The sequence below is a fragment of the Aspergillus campestris genome, assembly GCF_002847485.1.
Source record: "Aspergillus campestris IBT 28561 chromosome Unknown P168scaffold_3, whole genome shotgun sequence".
NCBI lineage: Eukaryota > Fungi > Ascomycota > Eurotiomycetes > Eurotiales > Aspergillaceae > Aspergillus > Aspergillus campestris.
In genome coordinates this window covers 1,146,494-1,165,148 of record NW_020194338.1, presented here as the reverse complement: position 1 = coordinate 1,165,148, position 18,655 = coordinate 1,146,494, and the positions used below count along the sequence as shown (strand labels likewise).

At 52.3% G+C, this 18,655-nt stretch overlaps 6 protein-coding genes across 6 annotated transcripts; 1 reads left to right on the top strand and 5 right to left on the bottom strand.

Moving 5' to 3' along the window:
* Positions 1 to 901: 901 nt before the first annotated feature.
* On the bottom strand, positions 902 to 1,793 carry pam18 (putative mitochondrial DnaJ chaperone (Tim14)). Its single transcript, XM_024836796.1, has 4 exons — positions 1,649 to 1,793; positions 1,488 to 1,561; positions 1,378 to 1,431; positions 902 to 1,310 (listed from the first exon to the last, which is right to left on the bottom strand). The coding sequence occupies exons 1-4, from the start codon at positions 1,700 to 1,702 to the stop codon at positions 1,172 to 1,174; spliced, it is 321 nt and encodes a 106-aa protein (XP_024695139.1). The 5' UTR covers positions 1,703 to 1,793; the 3' UTR covers positions 902 to 1,171.
* Positions 1,794 to 2,760: 967 nt separating this feature from the next.
* P168DRAFT_279961 (uncharacterized protein) lies at positions 2,761 to 4,017 on the top strand (the record flags this gene model as incomplete). The annotated part of the gene is made up of 1 exon (XM_024835835.1): positions 2,761 to 4,017. The coding sequence occupies one exon, from the start codon at positions 2,761 to 2,763 to the stop codon at positions 4,015 to 4,017; it is 1,257 nt and encodes a 418-aa protein (XP_024695138.1).
* A 2,022-nt stretch (positions 4,018 to 6,039) lies between these two features.
* On the bottom strand, positions 6,040 to 6,779 carry P168DRAFT_113912 (uncharacterized protein). The gene has a single exon (XM_024832576.1). The coding sequence runs from the start codon at positions 6,602 to 6,604 to the stop codon at positions 6,191 to 6,193; it is 414 nt and encodes a 137-aa protein (XP_024695137.1). The 5' UTR covers positions 6,605 to 6,779; the 3' UTR covers positions 6,040 to 6,190.
* On the bottom strand, positions 6,683 to 8,906 carry P168DRAFT_288478 (putative C2H2 finger domain protein). The gene is made up of 3 exons (XM_024836795.1): positions 8,554 to 8,906; positions 7,925 to 8,451; positions 6,683 to 7,775 (listed from the first exon to the last, which is right to left on the bottom strand). The coding sequence occupies exons 1-3, from the start codon at positions 8,566 to 8,568 to the stop codon at positions 6,956 to 6,958; spliced, it is 1,362 nt and encodes a 453-aa protein (XP_024695136.1). The 5' UTR covers positions 8,569 to 8,906; the 3' UTR covers positions 6,683 to 6,955.
* Positions 8,907 to 10,231: 1,325 nt separating this feature from the next.
* On the bottom strand, positions 10,232 to 11,528 carry P168DRAFT_279959 (putative S-adenosylmethionine-dependent methyltransferase; the record flags this gene model as incomplete). The annotated part of the gene is made up of 2 exons (XM_024835834.1): positions 10,232 to 11,186; positions 11,470 to 11,528. The coding sequence occupies 2 exons, from the start codon at positions 11,526 to 11,528 to the stop codon at positions 10,232 to 10,234; spliced, it is 1,014 nt and encodes a 337-aa protein (XP_024695135.1).
* A 932-nt stretch (positions 11,529 to 12,460) lies between these two features.
* dspD (putative protein-tyrosine phosphatase) lies at positions 12,461 to 14,619 on the bottom strand (the record flags this gene model as incomplete). The annotated part of the gene is made up of 2 exons (XM_024838051.1): positions 12,461 to 14,253; positions 14,358 to 14,619. The coding sequence occupies 2 exons, from the start codon at positions 14,617 to 14,619 to the stop codon at positions 12,461 to 12,463; spliced, it is 2,055 nt and encodes a 684-aa protein (XP_024695134.1).
* Between the last annotated feature and the right edge of the window lie 4,036 nt (positions 14,620 to 18,655).

Below are 18,655 nucleotides of genomic sequence, written 5' to 3'. Positions count from 1 at the left end.
GATAGACAAGGCGATGCGGGGGCGTGTTTCGTCCGCGACAGGCATGCGCGAAAACGATCCGGGCGCAACCGCGGTGTCTGCTCGAGGAAGCAAATTCCCAGACAAAGGAGTGACTAGGGTAAGTCGACAGGTATCTTGAGTGGTGGGGGGAAGAGATTCAGGAGGCGCGAGAGGAGAGAAAGGCGGGGAGGAGAAAATCCCAGCGTAGTTCAACCCACGACCGAGATGAAGATGAACTACGGCTTACTCAACTTTGGCGGAGAAGAATGAGAGGCACGTGGTGAGGAGACGTCCCCAGAAAAATGATCAAGATAACAAACCACACAAATTCAAAAGAACGAAAGAATGGAAAAGAGAGAGAGACTGGATTGATCCAGAGGATCCTCGGAAATGTCTTGAATAAAGAAATGGAGCTTATCGATGGGTCTCGGGAAGCAGCAGTATCTCTCCGTACTCCGTAATAATGATGGCTGCCTTGTCCACCGATCGATGCGACTCAGCATGGGAGTATTTCTGCTGATTTAAGAACTCTTTTCTAAAACAGTACCTACTTATCAAAGAGGAGTTACTCAACTGGAACTAGTCTTAGGGTCCAAGAGAAGCATCTCTAAATCCTCTCGAAGAATCTGACTCTATGACTCTGACATGGCCTCAGGCCTGACCTGACAGATCCGACTCGGAACCCGTTAACCCCGAAACCCGAGCCTAAGACAACAAAACACTCTCCGTATCCGTATCCGTAGTCCATACTAGAGTGGATGCCTTCCTTTCCAACTCCGAGTCCACAGCGAACTATCCGTTCCGACTAGGTCTTCCTTCTATCACAGTCTGCATGACGTTCGGTATTCCTTCTAGAATGATTTACAATAGTATTGGGTATAGAATGCACGGTAGATCCAGATATACCAAAAGGAAAATCGTAGTTATAGAATATACAGGCAGAGTGGCGATCTCATCGGAATATATGAACATACAACATCTCCCCAGAGGGGATCTCTCATGTCACCAGAAAAGAGAGAGATAGAAAAAAAAGAAAATCCACGCCAACGCCACGCTATGCATCCAAAGACATATTCTTACACCAGGTGACATCCCTCGAAGTCCGCACCGATCGACCCCGCGCGGAGCGATGCTTTAGGTGCAGTCACCCTCATCCATCCACAGAACATCTCTAAGTATGCTTGTCCAGGAATTCCTTCGCTTCGTTGATCTTGGTCGCCAGGTACGGGCTGCCACCGCGATCGGGGTGGTTGAGGAGCATGAGCTGACGGTGCTTCTTGCGGACCTTGTCCTTGTTCATCGTGCGCTCCCTATTCGCTGGGTTAGTGATCTCGTTTGTGAAGAGGCGGGTTTCCATCTCGGCGTGTCAGGACATACGGCAGTTCCAGGATCAGAGAGGCTTCGCGACGGCTCATCCGGGGTTCAAATCCACTATCCACCGGTTAGCAATCCCATCGCATTCCAGCTAGTCGTGTCGATAAACCTACCCCTTGTAGAAGGCCTTGCCCGCGGCATTCATACCTCCTTGGTAACGACGAAGGGCAACATAGCCAGCGCGACCCTATTGCAAAAAGGACCCAGCGGTTAGCGCAAAGTTGGTCGGGCGGGTAATATGGTCGGAGAAGGGGAGGATTCATTCCTAGCTTACCAAAAAGGCAGCGCTAGCAGCGCCCAGGCCCATAACAAGAACCGACATGGTCATCGAATTGAATAAAGTGGGAGAGCCGACGAGGGGGGTTGTCTAGTGGAGAGAGACAGGAACGGGAGAGGAGAAGTTGACGGAGTGGTTGAGTGGCTGACGTTGGAAGAGAAAAAGAACCTCGAAAGTTCCGCCAAGACGAAAAATCGGAGGGCGACGGGCCGATTCCTGTTTGGGTTTAGCGCTGACAAACGGGTCAAACAGGAGTATATAGATCAACATCACATCAATTTATAGACATATAGAAGAGATATGGCGAGAAATATAGACAGATATCTTGATATTTGGTCTATTTGTGGTGTATTTCAGTTTAGACTGTTACTGCGAAATTCAGTGGTCAAAATCAAACTGAATGGTTGTAATGACTCATACCGACATAGGTTCTCCATGGACAAGCACCATCTTGCAACTGTGACGCTCTTACAGTTACATGACTCTCTCCCATCATCCAGCAGTGATATCTTGTAGACTGGATATCTTGTGTAGACAGAGCCATTTCCAGTCGATATAACAGAGAAATTTGTAGTGATATGTGGTACTCTTCATCCATATTGCCTAGGACAACATAGTGATATTCACTCGCTCTACTTGGGTCCTGGGTCACCACCAGTCACTGCTTCCTCGTGGAGGTCTCCATGTCTCCCATGGTCACCCACTATGAAGCAGGAAGTATCCAACACCATTCACTGTGACAACATCCATCCTGAATCTGAGGAAATCACTCATGTTATTCACTCGTCGTTCCCCGTCAAGCAGGACTAGCCCTGGCCCCCTCCCACAGTCCCTCCCCCCCCTCTTTTTCTTCTTCTTCTTCTTCTCTCCTCTCTTCTCTCTCCTCTCCTTCCTTCCTTCCTTCCTTCCTTCCTTCTTTCTTTCCTCATCATCATTGCATCCATCAGCAATCCACATAGTACCAAACACTATCATCACAAACACACAGCTAGCAAGCTTTAATCATCACCATCATCAATACCGAACAAGGTGGGATCTGAAAGATTCATTCGAGCCCCTCTGACGCTTTCCCACGCGTCGAAACTGAACCCGTAGCTAACATATAGCAGATGCTTTTCCCATTTGTCGGTGTTTTCCTGGCCGTCTCCCTCTGGGGTGCATTCTTCCCTGTGCCGGGGTTTATGCATCCTGAGGAGGGTTTCCTGAAACGCATCGGCGGCGCCTTTTGCGTGACACTGTCGGCCAAAATGGCCTTCCACCTGGCGGAGGACTTACACTCCGAGTACATGGTTCCTCACGAGGACCTGTACGATCCCTGGACTGATTTCGAAAGTCCATGGGACTGGGTAGAGCTAGACACCACGGAGACGGCACTCAGCGTGGTCATCCCGCTGTGGGAGGAGGCCGTCGAGCAGCCAGTCTGTGACTGGCACTCGACGGCATCAAGATCGCCCACGCCGTCTGGTGTCACCTTCACTGTCATCGCTTTGGGTTTTCTGGCTTCCGTTTGGTTCCTTTGGAAGGGCCTCGGCTCTTCAGGTGCTTACACACTGAGAATGGTCCGAGATTGGTTCGGCAGACTCCTCGGGGGCAAACCCAAGGTAGCTCACTACCTTGAGACCGACGGAGCGTCCTCCCTGTACAAGGAGATGGACGCTCTGATCGCAGGTCCGATGCCCTCGGCGGTCTCTGCCAGCTTCATCGACGCCGTTCTCACCACTCCAGCCATGCTGACCCCACCGGAGGAGCAACAGGTGGAGAGGGTCGTGATGATCCACCAAGAGGTGGAGGCAGCGACCCCCTGCTTGGAGCGCCGGTGTTCTGTCAGCGTGGTCCCGGACGTGGATCCCTGCACCGTCAAAAAGGACTCGGATTCCATCCCTAACGGCGCCAACGATGCTTTCTCGAAAAGCGACGGTCTTGCTCCCGACACGGAATCTGCAACCGGTTCGACCCACCCGCCCGAGAGACAGAGGGACCTAGTGCCCCGTCAACCGGCGCCGGTGGAGGCCGGAGCGGAGCCCGAGTCGACCCCGCGACAGCGGAACAATCGACCCAACCAGCGGCAGAGGCGGGCCTATCAACGGCGACTCGAGAGAGAGCAGCAGGAACAACTGGAGCGAGAGGTCGAACAGACCGATCTCGCGGCTGGTCCTGGGCCCCTCGAGCCGCAGGCACCGATCACTCGAAACCTGGGGCCTGTTAATCCAGGCGATAGAGGTGTCCTGTTTCCCCGGCGGAGGAATGAGCAACAAGGCGGTCCTCCCCCAGCTCCCACGCCTGTCATGGGCGTGCATCCGCCGCCGTCTGGTGACATCCAGCCCATGCCCCAAATGCCTCCTTGCCCCCCGCATGGGCCCTGCTAGTTCGTCTAGCAGGGTCCTCCCTCTGCTTCGGCAGGGGGCCGAGTTGTCGATTGGGCCGAGGGGAAGTTGTATCCCTCCCGTGTCACGGACCGGTTGTTCTTCGGAGCAACCGGGAAACTGATGCGGGAAGCGGATCCTTCCCTGTCCGGACCACGGCGCTTGGTGCGGGAGGTGGGGAGTGTTATGGTGCTGGATGTCCGCGGTTGGTATGGTGGAGTTGGGAGTGAGTGGCGGTACGGCATGGTAGCCGTTTTATTCTAGTAAGTATAGTATCTTGTTCAGACATTGACGCTGGAGATCATGTTTGCTAACCATGCCGATTCCAGAATTGTTTTTTTTTTTTTTTTTTTTTCCATTGGGGTCGTGGTTCCCCGATGATGAACGGCTACAATCCGGTCCGTGCAGGGCACCCGTTTCGTGAGGATCGGGATCGAGTATCATTATCGGCCTTCCGGAATCGGGATATCGAGTATCATTACCCGTCTGCCTTTGCAGAACCGGGCTCGAGTATCAGTACCTACTCTCGCTCGGCTGCACCCTGCCTCCCTCGAATCGGGATCGAGAATCACTATCTTTCTTTGCTCGACGTCAAGTGAGACACCATCAATCTCACTGTCCGTGGATCTCAACCAGTCCAAACAGAGACCACCGACAGCTCAGCTGACAGAAACACAGCGACACCAGCGGACACATCAAACACAAACACAACGAGCCAAAACCAAGCAAGCGCACCCCACAACGAACCACCACATCCACATCCACATCCACATACCACGACGTGGAGAGAGCAGAAAAATCACAGCATCTTCAATAGAGGACGACCTCGCTGTTATCCTTCTGGTCGCACGAGCAGACCACACTCATACTCATCGTGGAATGCAACGACAAAACCACTGGACGATAGGGAGCGACAACCCCAACAACCAATGTTGGCTGGCTGCCTGTCGCACAACCACCACGTTGTCAGAACCAGACAGACAATTAACCATCACCTGAACCGTCTCCTTGCCATTGAACCATCTCCTCTTCAATAGAGGACAACCTCGCGGCTATCCATCTCGTCGCACTCGCAGACCACACTCAAACATATCGTGTAATGCAACGACAACGACACTGGAGAAAACCTCCACGATAGAGAGCGACAACCCCAACAACCAATGTTGGCTGGCTGCCCGTTGCACAAAAACACCACGTTGTCAGAACCGGACGGGCAGTCAACTGCCACCCGAACCGTCTCCTAGCCATGAACGGTCACACAAATCAAGGGGAGAGATGAAAGCCACGGCCACAGCCACAGCCACATCTCCCGGGCCGATCCATCTATAGCTACCTAGCTAGCTACCTTGCAAGTCTGACATTGTGGAACAAAACATCCCACACGAAAGAGACATGGCTTTTCAACGTCCAGCCATGATGAACATTACGATGATGACGATTATGACAACCAAAGATACCCACTACACACTTTTACACACTTTCAATTTTCAATTGAGTACCCAACGGAGACAGACTTGGAAGATAGAATTGGAGGACAAGCGGAGAACAGAATAGAATAGAAGGACAAAGCGGAGAACAAAGCGGAGAACAAAGCGGAGAACAAAGCGGAGAATAAACTCAGAAACAAAGCGCGAAAAGACAAGACGCGGACGGCGGGGGGAATCCGAAACAAAACACTAATTTATCCTTCCCCCCATTGTCAAGACAAAACAAAACAAAACAAAACAAAAAGCAAGAAGGATCATCAACTTTGCAATCCAATCAACCAACCAACCAACCACCAAAGCAAAGACAAAATCCAAAGTCAAAAGGGGAGGGGAAAAGAAACAAAAAGCGGGGAAAAGAAAGAGGAAAATAGTCAACCCATGTATTTAATCAAAATCCGGGGTTGATTTATTTATTTGTTTACATTCTGTTTTCTAATGCCGGGGAAGAGGGGAAGTGGGAAACAAAACCGAAAGGAAAGGAAAGGAATGGGAAAAAGGTGGATACGAAGGCTCCATCGAGAATGAAATACCCCGTTTATTGTCCACTCTAGAGTCCAGACTGTCTAAGAACTTTCTCCACTTCATTTGTCACTTTATTCTTAGTCTAGACTTTTTTTTCTTTATTTCTTTCCGCCTTCTCTTCTAAATAGATCTATCTACTCCGGAGTCTAATTAGAAAATAAACAAGTCTAAAGTGTATATAGTACAGTAGAGTAAAAGATTATGATAATATATGCATTCCAAGAATCATCCCTAGAAGGGAAATCTGTGTACACAAAAGAGAAGATCGGGAGGCAGAGACAGAGGGAACGGGGCTTCACATCCAAAACCCATGCAATGATGTATAATTTAGTATGATATATGATATGATATGATATGATGTGTGGTGTTGTCAGCAGATGCGCATGCCGTGTTTGGCAGGATGAAAGACGAGGGGGAGAAAAGAAAAGAAAACGAAAAGAAAAGAAGTGGTACACGACAGGTTGAGGTGGATGATACCGTAGAGGAGAGATAGACGTAGAGAGCGAATGGTGGTGGGCAATGAAGAAACCTGGAGAAAAAACAAGGAGAGGAAAAGAAACTTGGCAAGGCGCGGAATTCATTATGCGTTTCAAAAGCTCCGGGTCACACAGGACAAGCCGCGGGTGATACAATTCCTGGAAAAAGAAACAAACAAGGTGGGGGGAAATACGAAAAGGAGATCCAAAAAAAAAAAAAATAAATAATAAAGAAAAAAGAAAAAAGTCATACACGCAAAGGGGGTGTTTCAACTCCTTCAGCTCGGCCAGAAATCAAGATGGTCACACAACGGTGCGCGCAGGTTCGTACATGTCATGAAAATGAAGTACTGCAATGTGGCAGTTCAATTGAGTTTGGGGGAATAAAAAACAAGGGGTGCAGATGCAAAACGTGGGCAGGAAAAAGACAAAGGAAGAAAGACAGAGTCAGGTCCGTTATTCCTCCATCCGGCCAAAGACCCCGTCGTCGTCGTCGTCGGCGGGGGCTGGCCGGCTGCCGAAATCGACATCCGCATTGCGTTGCTTGCGGGAGGAACGGTCCGTGGCGCCTCGGCGCACCTCGCGCTCGTCCGACACCTTGTACGACAGGGATGGGTTGTAGGACAGCGACGGGAAGATGTTGGGGGTAGCGGGGGTGAATCCGACCGTGGACGGATCGAGACTCCGGCTCTCCGTGCCGGCGGGGTGGTCCAACACGCGGGTGGGCAGCTCGGGGACGGTCGGGACGCTGGGGGACATGGCGACCGGTCGCGTGCGCGGGGTGCCGAAGTTGCACAGACCGATGGCGGCGGCCAGGTCGGCCTCGTCGTCGTCGTGCAGCTTGGCCTCGGCGGTGGACGGTCGGGTATCGATGCTGGAGTGGCGGTGGTGCGAGAAGCCGGGGGACGGCCACGGGGCGCTGCCGGTGAAGGAGCTCGCGGGAATGGAATGGAAGGAACGGGAGAAGGGGCCCGAGGCGTTGCTGACGCTGAACTGCTTGCCCAGGGGCTCAGGTTCCACCGACATCTCCATCCGGTCGTCGTCATCCTCATCCATCGGGGGCGGGGTGGTCTCGGCGGAGCTCAGCCCGTCGCGCAACTCCGACGAGGCGTCGGGTGACGCCGAGGAGAGGTCCGAGTCGATTTCGCAGCCGTCGGCGGTCGGACATTCCTGGTTCATGTTGACGAGGACGGAGGCGGCCTCGAGCAGCTGAACCTGCTGGTGCTTGGAGATAAGGAGTTTGGAGGTAATGGCCCAGGCCGGATCATGCTCCCACCTACATTGCGAGAGGGTCAATCACCAAGGATCACGAACCAACGAGGGGAGAAAAGGGGGGTAATGGGAAGGGAGGAAGAGAGAAAGGAACGACGATGCAGGCGAGAGAGGGACCAGACGGCAAGAGCACGCAACAGGGAGGATACGCACATGTGCTTGGACAAGCAGCTGCCATGCTTGTAGCCTTTGCCGCAGCGTTCGCAGCGGAGCTCGACCATGGACCGCTTCCCCTCGCCTTTCACCAAGTGCGACCCTTCGCTGGCCCGACGGTCACGTTGTTTGGCGTCCGCCAGGGCCCCCGTGGCATCGTCGCCCGGGGGGGAGTTCGCTGCCAGTCCGCCGTCGGCGGACTTGCGAGCGACCGGGTGGTGGTCACTGGGACTGTGACCGGAGCGGGAGAGATAAGAGGAGGCCGCCGCAGAGGGAACCCCCAAGGAGGAGGATTCGAGACCCCTCCGACTGCCTCGACGGTGTGAGGGCATAGGAATACCCCGGGATTCGACGGTGGGGATATCCTTCATGGTGGCGGCGACGACGGCGGCAGCATTGGCGGCGGCGGCGGTGGTGACACTTTTCCGGCGGGTCACCCGATGAGTGGAGTTTGCCGCACCGAGGGAAAAGGAGTGCGAATGGTGACGGGAGTTGGGATGGGGGAGAGGACGAGAGAGAGACAATTCCTGCAGATGAAGTAATTAGGATTAATTTCAGATTTATATATGAATCGAGAATCGAGAAGAATTGAAGATTAAAAAAGATAGGAGACTGGTTGAATGGGGTACCTTGAAGGAGGCCATGATTGAGTCAGACGGTCAACACACGGGCAGTCAATCCCCTGACAGCCCGGTGAAGTTGGAGAGGTCGGTTCTGAGCACGCTGGGGGAGAATGGTGGAATTGAGGGGCGACCGTAGCAGAAGTCGGTGGGAGACGCGAGGAGAGAATTAAATGTTACAGCCTAGGAGAGGGGGGGACTGCAATAGTTGAGCGGTTGAGTGGTGATGTGGGGGGTGTTCGCCGGGAGGGAGATTGATGAAGTTAGAATTGGAGGATGTGCTATAAGGAGGAAGAGAAGTAGAAGTAAAGTAGAAGTAGAAGAAGGATGAGAGAGAGAATGTGAAGGGAAAAAAAAAAAAGTAGTCAGACAAAGAGGAGAAAGAGAGAAAGCAAGAAAGTCCGACGAAAAAGAGAAAGAAAGAAAGGATCAACCACGTCCAGCTCCGGATTGCCAACTCAATGGAAAGATTCCGTATTTCTTACCGGTTTCTGGCTTTCTGGCTTTCTGGCTTTTTGCGGGGTTTCCTCTGGTCAAGGGATACTGTAAGAGTCAATACAGTATTATACTTCTACTGTACCTACTGACTAGTTCGTCACTAGTTCTGAAATGCCCTGGATTCATCTGTGCGGGGATCCAACTCGATCGTCAAATCATCCGGTCTTCTCCCCTCGTCGGAAAAGGGAAACGAGGTGGTCTGGGAGGTCATTTGACCATGCGGTGATTTCATGCAAGACATCTTAGTGTCAGACAGTGAGGTTGAACTGGTTCCTGACTACAATTTACATTCCATCTTGGTATCTTAATCATCTGATTTATCTTACTTTGCATCTATGATTCTATCTACCTGTTGATATCTATCTATCTTTATAGCTGATTATCTATATCTATTTATCTATCTACTAAATATATATAGATATATCTACATCAACTACATCCTCTATATACTCCATACCCATACGCCATACTCCGGACGATGTCTAAAGACTATAAAAATAGTGTCAAGATCCATCGACCGGTCTGGGCGTGGATGATGTCATGTCTCCATACCGTCCCATACCGTTATCTTACCATACCATGCCAACTCCCTACTGGGTGGATCCTGTTGCCTGTTATCAATAGTTCTTACTCCATACTCATCCTAGGTACTTATTGATAACTTCTTCCTTTCCCTTCCTCTTCCTTCTCTCTTCTTCGATTATAAAGACAGTCTCTCATCATTCTTATTCTCGATTTATCTCTGTCAACTTAAGTCAATCCATCCAGATGATGGCTACAGTTGAGTCATGGTGGATCCATCAGGAGAATGATGATACCACCTCGGTCTGACCCACTTCTCCCCGACCTTTTCTAACCGAGTGGGTTAATGGGTAGACTTGGAAACCCTCGGTCTGGATGTGATGGAACCAAGATCACTTTCAGGGATGGAATCATTACTCCTGATCTCCAGATTCTTCCGTCATATAACTACTACACTACCAGCTACGAAAACCTCTTCGTCTATCAATTCAAACCCGCCTCGACCGTTACAATGGATCAAGTCCACCGGTCAACCCCCTCCATCACGCATTTACTGCGCGACTGGCACATCAGGCTAATCACCCTTACATCCAAATCAACAAATACACAACATACAACTCGCCAGGTTAATTCCCAAAGTCAAATCACATGAACTATCTATCTATAATTAAACCCGCTGAAAACAAACCGTTACAACCCCCTGTCCCTCCCGCCCCCCAAACCGAAACGTTGGATACTCAACGCGTCCCCAGACCACCAACCGATCCTCCTCCTCCCCACTCTCCCTCGTAAACCACTGCACCAGCTCCTCCTCCGTCCAATTGCAACTCGTCACCACCAGGAATCCCCCCTTGCGCACCGTCCGTCGCGCAATCCCAGGGTACGTCTCGCAAACGCGTCGCTGGATCGTCTTCCCGCTCCCGTCCTTCCGCTCAGCATCCTCCACGACCTCCTCCGACAGCGACACCGCGTCAAACGTCCCCTTATCCAACACAATGTCGAACCCGCCCCGACTATAAGGGAACCAATCCACGCGAGACCGCCCCCCGCCATTGTCCGCATCCGCCAGCGCCCATCCCTCCGCGCGCAGAATATCCCACTCTTCGAACCGAATCTCTTTCCCCTCGTCCCCCTCTTCAACCCCATCCTCCCCCTCATCCTCAGAATCACTCAAATAAGCCTCATGCGCCCTCAACACCTGCAACCTTCTCGCCAGCTCCACACTCGCGCGGGAATAATCCACCCCCACCATCTCCCCGCGGAAGTGGCCCCGTTTCCGCAACAGCGCAAGCATGCTTCCATTACCGGTTCCCAAGTCGAGAATACTCGGTTGTTCTTTTCTCCCTTCTTTCCCTTCCCCCTCCGTAGTCCCAGAGGTACTAGTATTAACAGGCGCAAGCGGAAACTCCTCGCCCGTCAAAAACCGCAGAACTTTATCCGGCGCGTTGTACTCTGAGAACCAGGACGTGCCGGGGTCGGAGTCGTCGTCGACGTCTTCTTCTTCATCCTCATCGTCATCTTCTTCGTCTGCCTCCACTTGCGTCTGTTGAGCTTCGTTGGGATTCGTAGGGGTCTGTTTCTGAGACAGGTGTGCGAGGGTGCGCGCGTAGAATGTGTCCCAACTAGTCAATTCAGATTGTTAGTTCTTTCTTTTCTCTCTTTTCTCTCTTTTCTTCTCGTTAATTGAGAGTGCATATCTCGTCAAGCAATATAAACATGAGCCACATGAACCCAAACATAAACGCAATACAGATGCAATTGCGCAGACAGGTAAAGGGAGAAGAAGAGGAAGAAGAAGAAGAAGAAGAAGAAGAAGGAGAGCAGAGGAGGGACACAGCGGGGTATTTTCATCAATCATCAATCATGGCACTCAATACTTGAGTCCACGGAAGAGATCATACGTACTAATCTTTCGTGCCGAGTTCGCTGGGCGACAGATGCGTGGGATGATTTGTGTCTGTCATTTTCAATTCCCGATTGGTTTTTTTGAGCGGGGTTGGGTGGATGGTGTTGTGAGATGAATTATAGAATAAAATAGAAGGGGGAAAAAAGGTGATGAAAATTGAGAGAGTGAGCGGGCAGTCCTCCCCGCTCGGGGCCGATTAGATTAGATTGCGTTGGGTTGGGTTGTCCACCACCTATTCCGAACTACTTACTCCCTACTATCTCGACTATGGCTAGTTATAACTATGGTAACGATAACACCTCGATGAGGTACATGAATATACAAATACACTGATCTTATACCCTATAGAATCAACTACAGTGGCAACTCAATAATGAATAAGTGTAATATTCCGACCACGGGTATTCCCCTGCCAATCACCACAATAAGCCAACTATGCAGGTATATAACAACGACAACAACAAAAATCAAAGAGGGAATCAGACACGGTGGAAGCGAACGGCTGTCTCTGACCATCATGTAAGACAACTCTCATCCCCTCCAGTCAACAATAATAGATAATATTACATGTTCTCGGCACCCATCCCTGCCGCTCGTCTCTTTTGAACACCGGGGACGCCAACCACCCTGAAAGAAAGCATGCAACGTCTCGGACTGTGCTGGTGCGAGACTAATAAAGAATAGATAATAAGGCCCGGAGGCTAACGAATGTAGTAGTTTTGACGGAAGAGAACGACCGCAAGGCCCGCTTTGGTCATCGACATCATGAGAATAGAATAAGATAAAAAGGAAATGAGAACGAATCGGATCACCCGTTGGGTGTCAAACAGAAAGAAAGAAAGAGTGTGTGTGTGTGTGAGTTAAAGAAAACGGAACGAAAGCGGTTCATTAAGAACACGAGTCAGGATCATCGAAATCATTTCTCGGGGACGATCCCCAAGAATCGCCCGGCAAGACCACATATCCTCCATAGGAGGAACAGTGGAAGGGCTATAGAAATTCATCAATACTTCTCATGATTATCCGTTCATTTCCCGGCGGAGGGGATCGCGGATCTACCATGGGCGACCGAAATCGCGGGTCGAGAGGCCCCGGGTTCGCCAACGCGTCCGAGACGGAGGACATTGCTGGCGCCGCCAGAAACCCTGTGGTCCGGGGCGAGAAGAGCGCGGACGGCTCCTCGGGGGCGTCGCGGACGAAGATATCCGTCTTGCCCAAGGAATAGGGCCCCTGCTCGGGCGCCATCAGGCCGGGCCCGAACTCCGTGCGGCCCGCGCGGAATGCCGAATGCAGCGCGTGGAAGCTGGATTGCCGCAGGGGCAACGGTCGCGGAGACAGACTCCGCTTGTGGGACAGCGACGGGGCGAACCCCCACCGAGGGCCTGCGATCGGGCCGGCCGAATCCGTGGCCGGAACAGAGAGCGAGGAGCTGGCCGCTTGCGCGTTGAGGCCCGGCAACGCGGGCTGTCCGGACTCCAGGGCGACGCTCCCGTATCGCGGCAGCGGGGGGGCGCCACCAGACGGGTCCATCCGCCCGGCCCGCGGCGGCTGGGGCTCGGAGCTGCGTCGCCCTCCGGGCATGAATGACGCCTCCGGGGCGGGTGGCGAAGCGCCTCCCCGCGCCAGGCGCGCGCGGAAGTCCGTCAGCTGGTAGATCAGGCTCATGTTGGGGCCGACCCAGCGACTGCGCTCCTTGACGAACTCGTACATGGAGTTGAAGTCCAGGTGCCGGTTCTTGTACAGGCCGTACGCGATCACGAGGGAGGCGGACCGACTGGCGCCGAGCTGGCAGTGGATCAGGACCTTCTTGCCCTGGGCGATGCGGGAGTCGATCAGCTGGCACAGCGTATACAGATCGTCGAGGATCTCCGAGTTGTGGTCCCAGCCGACGTGCAGGTATTCCGGGCTGGCCGGCTCCGTCCGCGGCGTCGCGGGCGAGCTCTCGTCGCTCGGCGGGTACTCGAAGGCCGACTGGAAGGAAGCGTCCGACAAGGCCGTGGTGGGCTCCGCGATGGATGGTCGGGTCGCGCCCGCCGGCGCATGTCGCCAGGCACTCAGGACCGTGCCGGCGCCGGGGCGGTCGTTCCGGAAGGGGTTGGCGACTTCCTTGGCGACGTTGACGACGACATCGAAGTGCGACGCTTCATCGGCGGTCGGCTCGAGGTAGAGATACACGCCCGAGTCGTAGATCCGGACGGGGCCATTCGGGTACCCCCGCTCGCTGCGGCGCATCGACTCGCGCGAGTCGAGGTGGTCCTCTTCTTCCGCCAGCTCGTGGAGGACGGCACGGGAGCCCTCGTCGGACCGCGACGGCCGCGGCGCGTGGGGGTCGTCCACCGCGCCCGACCGCCGGCCGCTGCCGTGATGGGTGACGGGCCGGGGCAGCTGCATGCCCCCCTGGGGGCCAAAGGACGGGGAGAAGAGGGAGGGGGACGATTCGGTGTGGCGCAGAGCGTGCGGGGTCGGGGGCACCATCTCCGAGAGGTTGCAGGAAAGCGAGCGGTCGAAACCCGGCGTGCGGATGGTCAGGTTGGCGGGTTTCCGCCGCGTGCTCTTGGCCGGCGCATAAGCCGGAGACGGGGGCGCGGAGAGGTGATGCTGGGAGGAGGTTTCGACGACCGAGGCCGTCGCGATCGGAGGTCGATCCGACTGGCTCGGGGGAGGCATCCGCAGAGAGAGGTTTTTGAGATTCCGGGCCCGGCGGCCGGGCGAGTCCGGGCGGGTGTGGTTGGGGGCGCCGCACGACGGCGGGGGCAGGTCGTCCGCCGGGCCGACGCGAGCGTCTGGCCCGGGAGGTGATGGTGGCGGGCGGGCGGCATGAATTTCGGGTAGGACAGGGGCATGGAGGTCGGGGATTCCGGGGAGGAGCTGGGGGAGGTGTCGGGACCCGAGGCGGAATCGAACGTGGAGATGGTGGTGGTCGGGGAGGAGTCGGTTGACGCCGAGGTCATGGACGAGATGCTTGTGCGATGTTTGAAGGGTAGGGGTCGTCGGGTGGTATTGGAAGTGACATTCGTGGGAACCCGCAGGGGCTGGACGGTGGAGTTGTGGTCCTCTTGGGGGTGGCTAATGGGCAACCTCCCATCGAAGACCGACATGAAGGAAGGAAAGGAGTCCGGGACTGACGGCGGGCTGGTTTGGACGGGCATGGTGGACCCAGGCGTTCAGATGATGGAGAACGGTAGAGTGACACAAGGACTCTGGGAACCTCGGGGTGGCGGAAGAACGTATCACACTTGCTACCAGCGCAAATGACCTTATTTGTGGGGGGTTCTCTGATTTTTTATTTTTTTATTTGTTTTCTTCCTTTGGACTCTTTCTGAATTGTTTGACAGGAGAGAGTTAGTTTCCATTGATCAACATTGGAGTGGCTTTGGTGCGCCGGTGAAGGGTCACCCAAATAAGAGGAACAATTCAGCGACGCTGCAAGGAGGGTGAAACCCAGTGGACGATCCATGTAAACTTTAATGGGATTTCCATGCAGGTATTGGATCAAGAGAAGATTGAGGGAGATGCTTGTTTCTGGGCTCCAGGGCGGACGAGCAAAGGGTGGGGAGATGGCATTGGCTCAACCAGAGCCGTCATAGAGAATCTCTCACCAGGACCAAACATACCAAAGAATACCGTGTGAAGATGAGAGCACAATCTCTTTATTGAGAGATGTCAATCCCAGTGTGAAAGGACTGTCGTGGAAAATCTCCGAACAATGGGGCGGAGAGAATATAAATAGTAGTGACGAGAGAAGATAAAGATGTAAAAAAATAAAAATAAAAAAACTCGAATAAATGAGGGAAGAAAAAGAGGTCTAGCAACCTGAGATCAAAAGATCAAGTCAAAGAAACAGAAGAAGAGGTAGAAGTATGGGGTATCAAAAAGGATCTCCCCCCCTCACAGACGAGTGGAATGGGATGTGAAGTCGGAAGGGAGGAAGCAGAAGAGAAGAGTGGATGGACAAGTCGCTCTCGGAGAATGACTAAGAGCGCGACATGAGCCAGTCGGTCACCAGTCAGACGTGGATCCTTGGATGGCTGGAAGAGACCGAGGAAAGGAATGGAGGAAGAATGGAGAAGAGAAGAAAGAGAAGAGGTGGGAGAAAGAAACCGACGGGGAGGGAAGTTGATGAAAGAGGAGAGAGAGAGAGAGAGAGGAAGAGAGGGGGAGAGAGAGAGAGGGAGAGAGAAAGAGAAGAGAGGAAGAGGAAGAGAATGAGGGTGAGACTACAGTGGCAGTGAGAGGGAGAGGAATCCTCCCAACTGGAGATAATTATAATTGTATGATAATATAAGATACCGAATATAATATAATCGACTGATGGATCAAGAGTTCGCGGGACAAGAGATGGAGGAGCAAAAGATCCAATCATCACGGTGAAAGAGGGGGTTTGGAAACTGCAGTGGAAACCCACAGCAAGCACGAGTGGACCGCCAATCAGACCGGAATTCCATCGCCTGCAGCTCTAATTTTAGCCGCCCAGGAAGGAAAAGAGAAGGAAAAGGTGCATCATGGGCGCCAAAAGCACGCAAATCAGATGCCAGATGTAGCCAACACCAGATCACAATGGTGGGATGTCTATTATATCTGTTTTTGATCTGTTCTTGGATTTGTGATGATACAGTAGAAAGAATATGTCAAAAAAATAATAGAATATCAATAAAAAGAATAAAATAATATAATAATATAATAATAAGATAATAAGATAATAAGAGAATACTCCACCAGACGCCAAGCCAAATGATGATACCTTAGCAATGAGGCGGGATTGAACCAACCATGCGATCTAGCGTCCCCTCCATATAACCAGTATCGACCGAGAGAGGATATCAACAAGTCACAACAGAGAATGCATATCCAAATGGATATCCAGTGTTCTCTCCTAGAGTCAATGTCTTTCAAAGAAAGGAAAAGAACCCGGAGAAAGCAGACCAACCCAACCCGGTCTAGGGCCGACTGGGATTTTCATTTGCACCGCCGATGGAGCCAAATCCACCGTCCTGCTCATCCCTCCCAACTCCCACCTCCCCATGTTGTTTGACGCATTCGTCTAGTCATTAGAAAATAATATTGCTTTCTAGAACCCCTCATGATAAAAATGGGAATATAGTAAAGAATCATGGAGAGTATACACTGTGACCACTGGATCCTACAGAAATCCCACGAGGCTGCAAGTGCAGAGGCAGACGATCGAATCCCCGGCAACAAAGAAAATTCCAAATCCAGACGATCTGACCCGCTCCCCAGGGTATGACTGTGCACGGTGTCTTGGCGCGGTGGTTTGCTCTTCTGGATCCCGATTCTCCTTCTATATGGGATTCTTATGTCTATTTTGTAGACAGACAAACTCTTCAGTATCTACCATCAGTCCTGGATACCTGATCAGTTCCAGGGTATCTTTCCCTTTTGAAAAGAGGGAAACAGATTCAAATAGAATGAGGAATAAAAATAGCCAGGCTAACCCGATCCAGTGAATGAACCCCGGTTCAGAATCACGTGACACAGCCCCAGCGCTGGGATCCAGCAACCCAGTGTCCACAGACGGGTGATGGAAGAGACAGATGTCAACATTCTTGAGGATCATCGATGATAATTATACCCCATGGACTTGTGTCAACTCCAAGTCTCAACGTCCCTCCCTCCAGTCTACTGAGAAAAACTCAAAACGAGACCGAGCACAAGAAATGAGCATGACGCCCCAACAGGTGAAACACAGAAAACACACAGGGAACCAGTAAACACCAAATCCACAGGCGCAAAGGAAGCCAAATCCAAGTGAAACACGCCAAATCCAACGCCAAGCCCCACTAGCCGGCACTTTCTTCTCCTGTCAAAACAGCCAGAGAAATCGGGTCGTGATCGTCCCCTTTCCCTCCCCCCCCCCGTTGATCCCTTGCCGATTTGAGGAACCAAAGAACGAAAAAGAAAAGAGGACAATCCTCAACCCACATTCTCCCTGGTGGCAAAGTCGTCCGTCTCTCCCTTCCCCATAATTATCTGCTACCTACCGCGTTACTCCATATAAGGCAGTTCGCGAGATGGTCAATAGTCAATTACATCATATTGCACAGATCAACGAAGATGGAATGGAATGGATTCGAATCAGAAACCCGCCGTTGAAACATGAAACTGGAAAAAACTTGACCTACCCCCTGGGGCTAACACCAACAGAACTACCTCAGCTAGTTAGCACGGATAGTATTAACCAATCTATCTCAAATATCTCTAACCATTCCACGTGCAAACGAACCCACCACCAAACTAAACTTGGACCTCCAGTTCAACTCTCGTTTCGGGTTCAGGGAACGGCTCTTCCTCCCCCTCCCCCCCTTAGTCCTCGTTAGCGCCGGACCCCCGGTTGAAGCGGGTGCTGAAACGTGAAACTCCTGGAAAACTGCAGACTGAAACCTTTGCCTCCGTCCATCATGTATGAGATTGATCCGTGATGGGTGTGTCCTGTGTGGTCTGCTGAAACGGTCTTTGTCCCGGCGCCAATAGCTCGTCCGTGGTTGGCTCTCGGGGGGCGTCGCTGATGCCGCTGGTCGTCACACGACTGGAGCTTAATATAGTATCACGGACGCTTGTGGTAGTATTATATTAATATTATAATATATTATTAGATCGGGTAATATAGAATATTGAAAGTAGACTAAGAGTACAAAATTTGCTACATGAACCAGTCACGTTATCCCCATCTGTGCACATACGGATTACGGAGTAGATAGAGGTCAGGACACGCATCCGATGCTGCTATTCTCCCCGCCTAGAGTCGACTCTACCTACTATAGCGTAAATACCAAGACAATTCCACATATTCGCTAACACCACACAATCCCCCCACCAACACAAGACACACATACACAGCTAGCCCCAGTACTCAACCCACCTACCTACTAGTATACCCGCCAAGATCGAGACCAGGGATCAAATTACTCCCCTCAAAGCTTTCCTACATCGGATCACGGACACAGCCAGAGCGCGTAGCACACACATTAGCCGATTGAAATTGTCCTCTTACGATATGAGTGGGTAGCGACTAGCGGGATGGTAAATCTCTTTCGTGAGTTAGGCCCTTTTAGCTTCGAAGAATGGGATCCTTGTTGGAGTCTAGGCCTTGCGTAGGCTGGATGGACCTGGGAGAAGTGTGAGGCTGGGGTGCGGGTAGCTTGGGTTGGTGGGTGGATTGGTATGTAG

Bases quoted from the DNA above. Each gene is read 5' to 3' on its own strand.
- pam18 (XM_024836796.1), bottom strand. From the start codon at position 1,702: ATGACCATGTCGGTTCTTGTTATGGGCCTGGGCGCTGCTAGCGCTGCC. The intron at 1,562-1,648 runs GTAAGCTAGGAA...TTTTTGCAATAG, and splicing joins CTGCTAGCGCTGCCTTTTTG to GGTCGCGCTGGCTATGTTGC. The intron at 1,311-1,377 runs GTATGTCCTGAC...CCCAGCGAATAG, and splicing joins TCTCTGATCCTGGAACTGCC to GGAGCGCACGATGAACAAGG.
- P168DRAFT_113912 (XM_024832576.1), bottom strand. From the start codon at position 6,604: ATGAATTCCGCGCCTTGCCAAGTTTCTTTTCCTCTCCTTGTTTTTTCT.
- P168DRAFT_288478 (XM_024836795.1), bottom strand. The intron at 7,776-7,924 runs GTGCGTATCCTC...CTCGCAATGTAG, and splicing joins AGCTGCTTGTCCAAGCACAT to GTGGGAGCATGATCCGGCCT.